Source organism: Lepus europaeus, chromosome 17 (assembly GCF_033115175.1).
Source record: "Lepus europaeus isolate LE1 chromosome 17, mLepTim1.pri, whole genome shotgun sequence".
NCBI classification, from domain to species: Eukaryota; Metazoa; Chordata; class Mammalia; order Lagomorpha; family Leporidae; genus Lepus; species Lepus europaeus.
The window spans coordinates 44,997,104-45,011,687 of NC_084843.1; the positions used below are offsets into that span (position 1 = coordinate 44,997,104).

At 35.2% G+C, this 14,584-nt stretch overlaps 1 protein-coding gene across 15 annotated transcripts in view; it reads right to left on the bottom strand.

Annotated features, from left to right (window-relative positions):
• Positions 1-14,584, bottom strand: part of PCDH15 (protocadherin related 15) — a 725,080-nt gene that overhangs the window by 320,398 nt on the left and 390,098 nt on the right. For 14 of the 15 annotated variants that reach the window (XM_062215103.1, XM_062215102.1, XM_062215101.1 and 11 more), the window contains one exon: positions 9,587-9,719. The exons of the other annotated variant lie outside the window; for it this stretch is intronic. In XM_062215103.1, the coding sequence (XP_062071087.1) occupies positions 9,587-9,719 (133 nt within the window). The remainder of the gene's footprint in view (positions 1-9,586; positions 9,720-14,584) is intronic. 15 annotated transcript variants of the gene reach the window in all.

A 14,584-nucleotide genomic window follows, 5' to 3' on the forward strand; every position in this document is an offset into this window, starting at 1 on the left:
GGTTCTTAGAGCAGCACACTGTGGGCTAACACCTGGGCACTGAACACCTTGGAAAAGCAGAGATGAGGTATGACTACATCAACAGAGGTGATCAAATCCTCCCTTCTGATAAAATAAAAGAGATATACCATGCTCAAATTGGATGTAACCCTGAGTACTCACCCCACCCTGGAGCACTGACAAGAGCTCCCCTGGCCACACCCAGAACACGCCTCTGGGTATTCACAGAAAGAGCAGACAACCTACTAAGATAAAGTCCATAGATAAAAGCCATCAGAGGAAAAAAACAACAAGTATCTCCACAAATACCTAAAAGGAAATAAAGAAATTCAAGAAACAAGAATAAGGAAGACAAAATGACACCCACCCCAAAGGAACACAAAACAGTTCAATATTAGAATATAAAGATGAAAAGATTGATGAAATACCTGAAATGAAATTCAAAAGATTAGTCATGAGACTACTTAGAAGCAATCACAAGCCAATCTGTGAATTGAAGAAATCCATACATGACATGAATGAAAATTTTTCCCATGAAATTCAGATGTTAAAGAGAAACCAAAATGAAATATTAGAAATGAAGAATTCAACAGATCAAATGAAAAATATGATGGAAAGCCTAAACAGACTCAGTGAGGCAGAAGAAAGAATATCCAAGCTGGAAGACAAATCTTTGGAAATTTTACAAATTAAAAAACAAGAAATTAGAAAAATCAAAAAACAGAGTTCAGTTGTAGATTTATGGAATACTATGAAACAACCCAACATGTAGGTCTCGGGAGTTTCTGAAGGTATGAAAAGAGAGGATGGACTAGAAGGTCTGTTTAGTGAAATAATCACAGAAAATTTTGCCAATTTGGAGAAAGAAAAAATGTCCAAGTACATGAAGCAGATAGAACTTTTAATAGACATAACCAGACAAGATTTTCACCAAGACACACTGTAGTCAACCTTTTACTAGTAAAACATAAAGAAAAGATTCTAAAATGTGCTGTGCATGAGAGAAATGCCAGATTACTTTCAGAGGATTTCCAATTAGACTCACAGCTGACTTCTCATCAGAAACCCTATAGGCCAGGAGAGAATGGCAGGATATTAGGAGAGAAAACTGGAGATGGCACTGTGGCAAAGTAGGTTAATCCTTCATCTATAGTTCCAGCATTTCATATAGGGGACGGAGAGAGTCCTGGCAGCTCCATGAGCTGCTCCAGCTCTATTTGGGCAATCTAACAAAAAGGAGAGGGAGAAGACACAAATCAATAAAATTAGAGATGAAAAATAAATGTAACTGGCTGGCTGTGGCTCAACAGGCTAATCCTCCACCTGCGGCGCCAGCACACCAGGTTCTAGTCCTGGTCGGGGCGCCGGATTCTGTCCCGCTTGCCCCTCTTCCAGGCCAGCTCTCTGCTATGACCTGGGAGTGCAGTGGAGGATGGCCCAAGTGCTTGGGCCCTGCACCCTATGGGAGGCCAGGAGAAGCACCTGGCTCCTGCCTTCAGATCAGCACAGTGCGCTGGCTGCAGCGTGCCGGCCGCGGCAGCCATTGGAGGGTGAACCAATGGCAAAAGGAAGACCTTTCTTTCTGTCTCTCTCTCATCGTCCACTCTGCCTGTCAAATAAATAAATAAATGTAACAACAGATCCCACAGAAATAAAAAGAATACTCAAGAATTACTACAAAGGGCTGTATGCCAACGAATTGGGAAAACTGGAAGAAATGGATAGATTCCAGGACACATATAACCTACCAAATTGAGCCATGAAGACACAGAGAACCAAAACAGGAATAAACAAGATAGAGATAGAATCACTAAGAAAGACCAACCAAAGAAAAGAAAACCCAGGACCGGATAGCTCCACTGCTGAATTGTACCAGACATTTAAAGAATAAATAAATCCAATTCTTCTCAAGCTATTCAAAACAATTCAAAGAGAGGGAATATTCCCAAACTGATTCTTTGAAGTGAGCATCACTTTAATTCCTAAAGTAGAAATAGATAGAACAGAGAAAGAGAATTATAGACTAAAATCCCTGATGAACATAGACACAAAAATCCTCAACAAAACACTAGCCAATTGAATCCAAGAACACATCAGAAAGATCATTCACCTTGACAAGTGGTTTTATCTCTGGTATGCAGGGATGATTCAACATTTTCAAATCAATAAGTTTGATAAATCACATTAACAAACTGAAGAAAAAAAGCCATATGATTATCTCAGTAGATGCAGAGAAAGCATTTGATAAAATACTGCATGCTTTCATGATAAAAACCTTGGTATAGAATGAACATTCTTCATACAATCAAGGCAATTTATGACAAACTCACAGCCAGCATTGTATTGAATGGGGGAAAAGTTGGTAGCTCTTCCACTAAGATCCAGAACCAGAAAAGGATGCCCACTCAGGCCCTTACTATTCAATATAATCCTGGAAGATTTAACCCAAGCCATTAGGCAATAAAAAAGGAATCACAGGGATACAAATTGGGAAGGAAGAAATAAAACTATCTCCATTTGCAGATGATATGATTCTATAGATAGAGGATCCAAAAGACTCCACTATGAGAATACTGGAATTCATAAAAGAGTTTCAAAAAGTGTCAGGATATAAATACATCACACAAAAATCAAAAGCCTTTTTATACACCAAAAATGCTATCGCTGAGAAAGAATTTTCCATTCACAATAGCAACCAAAAAATTTAAATACCTGAAATAAATGTAACCTAGGATTTCAAAGATAATGAAAATTACAAAACACTAAAGAAAGAAATAGAAGACACAAAAGAAAAAAAAATCTTCCCTGTTAAAGGATTAATAGGATCAATATCAAAATTTCTGTACATTTATAAGCAATTTAGCTTTTTAAATTTAATAATTTAACAAAGATTCCACACAATTCCAATCAAAATACCAATGACATTATTCTCAGATCTAGAAAAAAGCATTGCTAAAATTCATATGGAAAGAAGAGACCCTGAATATCTAAAGCAATCTCATAGCACAAAAATAAGGCCAACGGCATAACAATACCAGATTTCAAGATATACTATATAGTATTTATAATAAAAACAGCCTAGGACTGGCAAAAAAACAGACTAGTAGGTCAAAGGGACAGAATAGAAACTCCAGAAATCATCCACACATCAACAGTCAACTTTGACACAGGAGCTAAAATTAATCCTTCGAGCAAGGACAGTCTCTTCAACAAATGGTGCTCGGAAAACTGGATCACCACATTCACTAGCATGAAGCAATACCCCTACCCTGTATCTTTCACAAACATTCACTCAAAATGGATCAAGGACCTAAATATTCAACTGGATACCATCAAATTACTGGAGAACATTGGGGAAACCCTGCAAAATATCTGTACAGGCAAAGAGTTCTTGGAAAAGACCCTAGAAGCACAGGCAATCAAAGCCAAAATTGACAAATGGGATTACATCAAGCTGAGAAGCTTCTGCACTGCAAATTTACCCAAAAGAAGTGAAATCAGCATATTAAAGAATTATCTGTACCTGCATGTTTATTGCAGCTCAATTCACAATAGATAAGAAATGGAATCAACTCAGATGTGAATCAACTGAAGACTGGATAAATTATGTTATATATACATATATACAATATGGAGTATTGCACAGCAGTGAAAGAAAAATGAAATCCTATCATTTGCTACAAAATGGATACAACTGGAAGCTATTACATTTAGTGAAATAAGCCAGTCTCAAAAAGACAAACACATTATGTTCCCCCTGATCTGTGGTAACTAATAGAGTTTCTAATAGGTAATCTTTAAAACTGAAATTGACACTTTGAGATGTAATGATTTTGAATAGCTCTCATCTTGACTGTTAAGGAACAGTGTTTTTGTTGTTGTTGTTGTTTTTTTTCAGACTATTTGTTTAATTCTTTACTTAATGTGGGGTTAATCTTAACAGTATAAAGTTAACTAAAAATAGGTCTTTGTATAAAATAAGAATGGGAAGAGGAGAGGGAGAAGAAGGTGGCGTGGGGATGTGGGTGAGAGGGAGAATAGAGTGGGAAATATCAGTTTTCCTAAATTTGTGTATGTGAAATACATGAAGTTTGTATACCTTAAATAAAAGGAATCTAGGTAAAAAAAAAAAAAAAAAAAGATAGTGCCTACCTGCCTCAAAGGATTTCTTGTGCTGATTCAATAGGGCAACACTTGTGTAGTGCTCAGTACTGCTCATTGTTATTTCAAATATTCTTAGTAACTTCTTTCATTATGTTTGTTATTTTTATTTGGATTGTATTTATTAAAGTATCATTTTTTTAAAAAAGATATAACAGCACACCTGTTCTTATTTTTTATTTACATTTTATTTGAAAGGCAGAAAGGGAGAGAAATGGAGACAGAGATAGAGAAACAGAGAGAGAAATATCATTTATCCCCTGGCTCACTCCCCAAATGCTCTCAACAGCCAGGGCTGGTCCAGATCAAATTCAGGAGTCCAGAACACACTCTGAGTCTAACACACAGACATCAGGGACTCCATTATTTGATTGGCGCCAAACAGGGTGTGTTGAGGAGCCAGCACTCAAAACAGACATTCCATTATAGGATGAAAGTGTGCCAAGCATGGACTTACTGCTTTGCCAAATGACTGCCCCCATTCTGTATTTTTTTAAAAAAAATACTGATATATTTCAAGTAAATTATTGTTCTATTAATCATTTTTTTTCAAAAACAAACACATATGTTAATGTAAATAAGGAAATCAAAGCATAGGGGCAAATAAAGACATTTATATTCAAGTAATAATTTTATGATGTTTAACTCCTCCTAATCCCAAATCTTCAACACTAAAGAACCTGTAATGTATAATGGCATCATTCTTTTACTTCTTTCCTCACATACACATTTGTTACCCACTCTGTAAATTGTTCTCGAGTTTTATTTTAGGGTAATGACACTAGCAGTAGGTGAATAAATTATTTGATTCCATATTTATTCATTATTATTTATTCTTTTCAGTCAAGCATAAAACCTGCTGATAACTAGGTACTTTGATTTCATATAGAAGCATTAAAGGAAATGAGAATTTCACCCTGAAATAGGCCATGCTAGAAACAACACCAAGGTCTTGAGAAAAATATACTTTATAATTTTAAACTGCATGTATAAATGGACAGCATCACAATAAGGAGCCTCAAAATCGAGTGAGTCGGGAGCAGTGCAATTTGAATTGCCCAGTGTAAGGTAACTCCTAGTTTCATGAAAGTTCATAAATCCTTCCTTCCTCTTTCACTCTAAGTACAAAAGTTCAGGCAGTTTAATATCAAGTAATGGAAAATAAAATGAATTGATTTTATTTCTCCAGGGTTACTCCTGGGCTTTGTTAATCTTATGTTTCTGGTGTGCAGTTGTCTTCATCAGAGACCCTCTAATTTATGTCTGTAACTATTACTTAGTAAAATTGTTTCACTTTTTTTCATATGCCTTGCTTGTTTTATGTTTATTTTAATTGGTTTCCTCTTTATTTTACAACTAATCTTGCATCCAGATACTTGGAGAAAGCTAAGTGTGGTCTTCTAACTCACCTTCCTGTCTTTATCTTTTTCATTTCCCCACTTTTGCAGGCACTGAGAGGATAGAGAGGGAAAAACACATTTCTTAAAGAAATTTCCTCTATTGAGGTTGCTCTGGGATTAGTGTAGAGAAGGATGAGAACCAGCAAACCCCACTGTTTAGGAGCGCAATACCAAGCGCTTCTGGGAACTGGCAGTATCTTATGCAATTCTGATGTGTCTTAGGAAACGTCCAGTTGGTAGTCTTTCTTCTTATATTCTTCTCTATGTGCTGCAATCCTGTTAATTTTATTTAAATGTAAAAGCCTCACCTTTGAGCTTTATGGCCAAATGAAATTATGCACTGCATATATGTGGAAGAGATATAACTTTTTAAAACAGGTTAATATAGTCAACTTCCAGTAATGTATCACAACTTACAAGTGAAGAAATTAGAAACAGCATCAAATAAATGGTCAGAATACATTATGGTAGAGACAATAAGTAATTTGAATTCAGAGAACTGGTTGAAAACTCTCACTCTATAGGAGAAAACAAACGTTAAAATATATATTATTTTGTTTGTTATTAGGATAACACTTTTTTCTTAAATTAGAGCTTCCGTACCCTTTTAAAAGAAAAGGGAAAATGATGTAAAATAGAGCTACAGCTAAATCATGGTAGATACGCAGGATGATTAAAAAGTAGATATTTTCAGTTACTAATTACTGACATTTTAGCTTTGTGAATGTTTCCATGACATAACTCAGCTATGCTTACAGATATAATTATTAAATGTTCAAAGAATGCAAACAGTTCCTGATTGAACATTAAGGGCTACATTAAACATTAGCTTATGAGGATGAGGATGGCAAAAATGAAGTACACTAATTTTATGTCCAACAAAGGAGCATTAAGCTAATGGTGTTGTGGTGGGTCAGACAGAATGTAAAGTATATAAAAGGATAATTTGGAAGGAAATAGTTTTCTTGTGAAGAAAATAGAAAGACATGTATTTGAATATACACCCAGTTATATCTGGTAGTGTTGCCTCGTGTTTAGTGTGATGAAAATAGATCAGAACTTCAGAGGGCCAGAGAGGGATGAAGCTGTTGGAGTACATACATCTTAATAATTTGGCTCCATAACCAGGGTGTGCCAGTAAATAATGGTTAAACACCAGCTCCGGCATGAAGGCCACAGAGCTATAGAATATGCCAATTACTGTGGCAAAGATAAGTCCACAATGGGCAATATAAAGCTAATGGCACGATAGAACTAAACACATAGTAGGGAAGATGTCCGTACAACTGGCTCTTACAATCAATATTGATCCGAACAGGTCACTCTAACAGCTCAGAAGTATATATAATTGTGAGTATGAATAAGATCTAAGAAACTCTCGAACTAAAAATCTCTTAATAATAATGCTGATCAGCATAAGAAACTTCAGAAAGGTGAAATCTGGGCAATATTTCCCTCAACTGAACACTATCAATACAGCAGCCAGTGAAAACGGCATTAATACACCAAGGAAAACCACGGATGGAATGAAAAGAACATACTTAGTAGGGGGAGGAAGAGGGGAAGAAACAAGGCTTGTTTTCTGAAAAGAAATCACTTTGATCTCAATCCAAACAGATTATTATAAAACCAGTCTGCTGCTATCTTCAAAAATACCTTTACTCACACATCCTGTCTTTCTAAATGGAGCAGTGAGTCAGCAGCAGGCAGTGCTGTTTGTGAAAAACGATGGGGATGGAGGTGCTGCAGATGTCCAGAGTACTTCTAATGCATCCTCTTGCTGGAAGTCTCTGGAAGAGTAATTTTCTGGCACCCTTTCAACGTATAGGTCACGAGTTCAAATTCAATCTCAGTTGTACACGAACAAAAGTAGGTGGTTGATGTCCAGGATAAGTACTTGATGGTGCCACTGTCTTTATTTCTAATAGAAACTGCACTGCAATTGGCATCTTTTCTTCTGCTTCTTCCAGAAACAGAAAGTGTGAATAGAAATGCCACTGCTAGCATTTTTTTGTTTGTTTTTATACTCAGGAATTCTAAGGTATGAAAAAAGCCAACTATTTTTCATTTTTAACTTTCAGGTAGAATTATTCTCCTATAATATGACCCTTAAAACGTTCTTAGATTTACGTAAATGAAGCCTGAACCCCATTACAAATAAAATTATCTTTTACCTCATAGAACATGAATTTATATAAAAAGTGCATTCTTAAGGAAGATTTATGTGAAAGATGTATGGTTTCTTGGCATAAATGTTACAAAGCCAAGCTCATACCGTTTTCCTTTTCATGCTGTTATTTTTTTCTTCCTGTTGCAGTAAATGAGTGCTTGTGGGTATAAAGAAAAAATACTTTCATTATTTTACTAAATATGTCTTAATATTTATTTTTTCCATTCTTTATAATAATTTGAGTTGTCCTTTTCTCCCTCCCATTGAAACTTCTTTTTTTAAGCAGGAGGTAATTTAAAAGTTGCTATTTCTGTGAAAGGCACAAAGACAGAGACAAAGATCTTTCACTCATTTGGTCATTCCCCAATGTAGGCAACAAACTGGATGGGGGAAAGCTAAAAACATGAGTCTGGAAATTCGTCTGGGTCTCCCACACTGGTGACAGGGACACAACTACTTGAGCCATAACCCAATGTCTCCTGGGGTTCGCATCAGCAGGAGGCTGGAATCAGAAGCAGAGGCAGAGTTTAACCCCGGGTGTTCCAATATGGGGTGGGGGTATCTAAATGGTGTCTTAACTGCTGTGCCATATGCTCTCTCCAATTACCTCTATTTTTTAAAATTCTGTACATTAAATCCTCTGAATTTCTATATTGTTAATATATTTATTCTCATATAGCTTTCTATCCCACATATTTTAACAGTATAAGAACATTCAAAGCAAGCTCTCTAATTACCTTGAGAAAAGTAACAAAATAGATACGAAAGCAGGGCACAACAAAATATCTGGTAATACCAACCACATTTTGGCAGCCACAAATAACTAGCAGGATTTTATGGAAAGAGCCTACATTTAGTAGGAAAAAAAAAACTTATCCAACTGGTCTGGGAGCATCAGTCACTTTTCTATAATGTTCACTTTTTACATGTAGAAAATAAAGTGGATATATTTCATTACTTTTGCATTCTTTCTGTACAATCACTCTATGGAATCTTTATTTTTGACATTGGGATTTGTGTGAGAAGGTGTCGGGAATTATATGAGATCTGAACAAGATGTAGCTGTATTTCTGGGATCTCATTCATTGGCAGATAGTGATACTGAGATTTTCTTGGATCCATCACATTAAACTCTCCCCTAAGCTTCAAAGCCAGCTTCCTAAATTATCATATCAGCAAACTCTGCAACTCCCACATAACAGAAAGAGAAGGTAAACTGTCCTTTGACCATCCTTACGTAGAATTATATTATGGTTCATTTGATTGTTATAACAAGTGACAGTTATCGACACTATATAACACTACATGAAGTTGAAAATTTATTTGCTAGCCAAACATGCTGTGGTCAGGAAGATATGAATACTAAAAACCAAGCTACCATCTTGGAATCAACTCATACACCTATGAATCTTGCCCTAAAAACAGAAAAATCATGTAAACCTACTCCTTTCATCTGAACAAACATACCAGGGCCACAATACTTCCAAGCCTTATCCTGGCTTTAGAATGAAGCAGAATCTGCTTCAGAGTTACAATGCTTACCATCAGCATTTGAGTCTAAGGTTATTTCCTCTAGATAACACTGTATCAAAAATACATCCAGCTGGTGAAAAGGCATCCAAGTCAGAAAATAATAGTCAGCGGTAGACTCTTTGGATGCAAAGATTCAAGTGCATGTTTCCAATTCCATCTTATTCTCCTTTCCAGATGGAATTTTCATTCACTACAGAGTAAGCAGGAATGTGGGATTTTCTTCCCATGCACAAATAGAAAATTCATCAATCTGTAGGCATGTCACTTTGGGGTGATACAGATCAGAAGATTAGATACATATGGTAGTTAGCAAAAACCATACCTGTAGATTTAATAAGACAGCACCAATCCTCATGGCTTCACTAATTTCAAGGCTGTACATCAGCTGTGGGAAGCGAGGAGGACTCTGATTATTTGGAGGAAGAACTTCAATGTACACAGTGCAGATGGAGTGCCTAGAGAAAGAAGGGAACAAGATGGTTAAAAATCTACATCACATTTAACACTAGGTGACATTTTTATGGGGTCATTTGATTCACTTGAGAAGGAACTTCCAAATTTTGCCGAAAATGATTAAGATTGGAATTAAAGGAAGGGAACATAATAATGGCAAGCAAAACATAATGCTTTTGAGAAATTATTTTAGTACAACCAAAGAACTGCCTTCAGTAGCTATTTTTCCTACTTAGATTAATAGTGCAAATTAAGAAGGAATAGCTGTACAAATAGAGCTAATAAATTAACTTGTCTTGACTTCTAACTTTATTTTTTAAATGTTCCCTTAATACAAAATGCATTCTATAAACATCTGGTAATAGGAGTTGTCCTTGGGGCTCTCTTCCTATTAAATTTGCAGAGGGAGTATTGATTAAAAGAAAAAAAAAACCTATGAGTGGAATTTTATTACTTCTGTTGCTCATATCAATGGTTTAACATAAGCATACATCAAGAGTAGAGATTATGAAGTGATCCTTGTGTAAAATAGGTCCAAGACTGTTCTTAAATCTTCTTTATGTACATAAGAAAAAGTAGAATTAGATTTAACTAAAGGCTTTCATTGATAGTAAACATTTCATTTATTATTGATAAAATTTTCAAAATGATACTCCTAATTTTATTCTATGGGTGGGGTAAACAATCTTGCATTTACCCTACTCACATCCCTTTTACTATTTTACATATTTCAATTGTACCCTTGTACTTTTTTTTTTTTTTTGACAGACAGTTAGACAGTGAGAGAGAGAGAGAGAGAAAACCCTTGCACTTTTCTAAGTTAATTATCTTTACAGACAGTACCCAGTTCCTCTCCCCAGCAGGGAGTGTGGTAGTATTAGAGTTTGGGTATATTAGGTCAGTATCTTTGTGGGGGGACCCAAAATCCACGATTTCCATGGTGTCACTTTCACTAGTTTTTTGAAGATCATTGCCCTAGAAACTCATGGAAAATATGACATGGTAGATTCCTTGGCTTTAAATTAGTTATCCTGAGATTTCTTTATAAACTGATTTAATGTTGTTCTCAATTACCCTGGGGCCAATTGAGTCTCTAACTTACTACCTTTTTATTTTTAACCTGAAACACACCCGTACTCCAAAATGAAGCTTTGTTTCAAAATGTTAGGCCCTGTTCTTTTTTTTAATGTTTAAAAAATGTATCAGGCACTTAAAAATTGCACATATTTATTGGGAACAAAGTGATATCTTGATACATGTATAAACAAGTTGTTCAATGTGCAATAAATAGATCCAGCTCCTCAAATATTTAATAGCACTTTATGGTTAAAAAAAAAACCTCAAAATCCCATTTTAGGATACTTTTTAAAATTTTATCTTTAAAGATTTATTTATTTGCAGAGGGAGGAGGAGGAGAGAGAGAAAAAGAGAGAGGAAGGGGTGGGAGGGTATTTTCTATCTACTGGTTCACTCCCTCAAATGGCTGCCACAGAGAGGCCAAACCTAGGAGCCAGGAACTCAGTCCTGATCTCCAAGGTGGGTCGCAGGGCCCAAGCACTTGCGCTGTCTTCTGCTGCCTCCCCATGTGCATTAGGAGGAACCCAGAGGGAAAGTAGATCAGCTTGGGACTTGAAACAACACTTTTCAACCACCAGCTTCACGGTTTGTGCTATTTTTTTTTTTTTAAAGAAATCCATAGTGTAAAACATTATAGTCACTCTAAGATACAATGGAGCCCCAGAATTTCTTACAATAGTACCTGTTAATCAATCTTTCCCTAATCCTCCCAGTCCAGCACCTGGTAACCACCATTATACATATAAGTTTAAGGAGAACAAATTGTTTAGTGCCTATATATGAGACTCTTGTGGATCATGGAAGTATGATTTCACCAAAATGATTATACTTTGTGTATTCCTTATTTTTTCTCTTTGACTATCTTCTTATTTTTGTTGATGTACAATACTACAACAGGGATCTCGAAGTCATATGAGGTGCTACAGCATTTGGCATATGGAAGGAAACTCAAATGTTCAAATGCGAAGGACGGTTGGGCTCCACGGCAGAAGACAGAGAACAACATAGGTCCAACGCAGAAATCCGCTTCCTTTGCCTTTACCACTTTGCTCCCTCTACTCCTTTCCACAATAATTTAAATACTAGAATTGCTAATTATGTTTATTGTTTCCCTCTTGCACTTCTATCACAGAGTTAATTGGAGAAAATCATATTCCAAGTCTTACATTTCTCATCTTTAACATCTGGGCACTATCCTACAATGTATTTAAATCAACTCCAATCTTGAAGGTTATTGTCCTTTAAAGTGTTATCTCCTTTTTATCCCTGCTGTCAGTATCATGTCAGAATTAGCTTTCCCCAAACTGAATACCCATCGTATTAACAATAAAATGAAAACATTAATGCTGCAATAAATAGTAGTAATTCAACAATATCAGTTAAGCACATAATAAAATAGGACAGTCACTAAGTAAATAATATTTTATGTGAGCATTTTGTATTTACATTTTATAGGTAGTCGTGAATGCATAAAATCAAGCATCCCTATAACACAAATTTAATTTTTTTGTAATATAGCCAATATTATGCAGATAAATCTTCATTTCTAAAAAATGAAAATCATGAAGCTTACTCCTCATTTAGTAATGAAGGTCAATGTAGAACAAAAGGTAATTTTAGGATTGTAAAAGATCCTTGAAACTAACTATAAGATTTTACAAAAGATTGGAGAATCAGAAAGATTAAGTGAATCAAGGTTAAAACATTAATTAGCAACAGCAGATAAACCACAAATAAGGCATTTGAATTAAAAATATGACTGCCCTTCTCTTCAACATGCCATAGAAGCAAATTTAGAAATTAGAAAATTTTTACTAATTTTATGTATATGAATTTAAATCATTGGTTTGTTTCTAACAAAAGGATGCTATTTTACAGAAAACCATAAATTATTTTAATTTATGTGTTCAAACTATCACAATTTTTAATTATTTAAACCAGGAATGACACTACAACACTTTAAGAATAAAATACAACATAAATAAAGAAGAGGTTGGCAGATTAAGATTTAAAATGCTTTAATTTTGTAGATAAAATATTACAATTAAAAAGATTAAAAAGTCAATTTTTTTGATATGATAGTAACCTGTTAATGAGAAGATGCTACTGGTATTTGAAGGATTGTATAATCTGTATCGCAGTTTTCAAATAAATACATGTATGTCAACGTTGCTACAAGCTATTTAAGATTTACTTATTTATTTGAAAGGCAGAGTTACACAGAGAGAGTAGGAGAGGCAGAGAGAGAGAGAGGTCTTCCATCCTATGGTTAACTCTAATTGGCTGCAACGGCTGGAGCTGTGCCAATCTGAAGCCAGGAGCCAGGAGACTCCTCCGGGTCTCCCATGTGGGTACAGGGGCTCAAGGGCTTAGGCCATATTCCTCTGCTTTCCCAGGCCATAGCAGAGAGCTGGATCAGAAGTGGAGCAGCCAGGTTTCAAACCGGCACCCATATGGGATACTGGCATCTCAGGCCAGGGCATTAACATGTTATGCCACAGCACTGGCCCCACTACAAGATATTTGTAATTCTATGTTTCTACCTTGCTCCTAAGATGGTTACAGATTTTTATACTGCCTTCTCTAGAACATTTAAAACACAGAAATTGTTCTTTTTTTCATTCTTCTCTCAGGAATAGAGAATTAGAAATGCTATATTTATAGTTCAGTGTTCTTAGGTCCTATATTACTATTTTGGAAGAAACAGACAGCAATCTTAAGGAACAAAGATTTAAACCAACTTGAAGAAAAGAGAAAAATTCTCAATGGAAGGTCTAGGAACAGAATTTTAAAATAGCAGATGTATGTATTTATATGTAAAATAAAAATGCACTATAGAGAGGATGTATGCATAGTTAATAAACAAGAGAACTGTATGTTTTGTACCACTATCTAAATTGATCAGCTAAAAGAGTTAGGATGGGAGTGTGGAATGGTGCAGTCTTGTGTGCAAAACTAGTTGATACAAACTTCATTTTGACAGTGGGGATTTGTTGATTGCAAGTCAATTATTGATAAGATCAAATGTGCGGTGTCATTCATAGTGCCATATACTCTTCTCATGTCTCCTTGTCTTTTTTTGTTTTTTCCTCTCCTTGGAAATCCAATTGCTATTCTTGTCCAAATGAACCTCAAATTGCATTTACACACTACTGTATACCTAGATTCACCTGTGCCTCCTTCTGAATGACTCAGACAGACATCATTTCACTTGTCTTACCAGTCCAGGGCCTCCCCATGGCACAAACATGAGTGATAATGAAATTTTTTTTTGTTATATTAGACAAGTAAATGAATACTCTAAAATATTTTTGTTAATGTTAAATATAGCATGTTATTGAAAAGAATATATTTTCATAATGAAAAATGAGTTTGAGTGTGGATTATTTAATTTTGTGCAAATTAAAAAGAGCCTCAGATCCTATGTGAACAATACCACCAATAAAGAAAAACTGCACCATGTCTTGTATTAATTAATCATAATTTTATTATAAGCTAATTAGGGAAAGGGCTACTCTTTATTGCATGTAGTTTTGTAAATATAGTATATTTTTCCAGATAGTAATAGTTCTTTATGTTATGAATAGTTAATTTAATTAACTAAGTATATAGTGACCTACATACACCACTATGGAAAATGATTTTCCTGAATGCCTAATGATTTCTTTTTATTTTTACATCTCCTTTGATTCTTATCAAAGCCAAAATTAACAAACAAACCCAAAACCTGTGGAATATTCCACCTCTCACCCTCTGCCTTGTCACTAGGCTTACTAAATTTCCATAACAA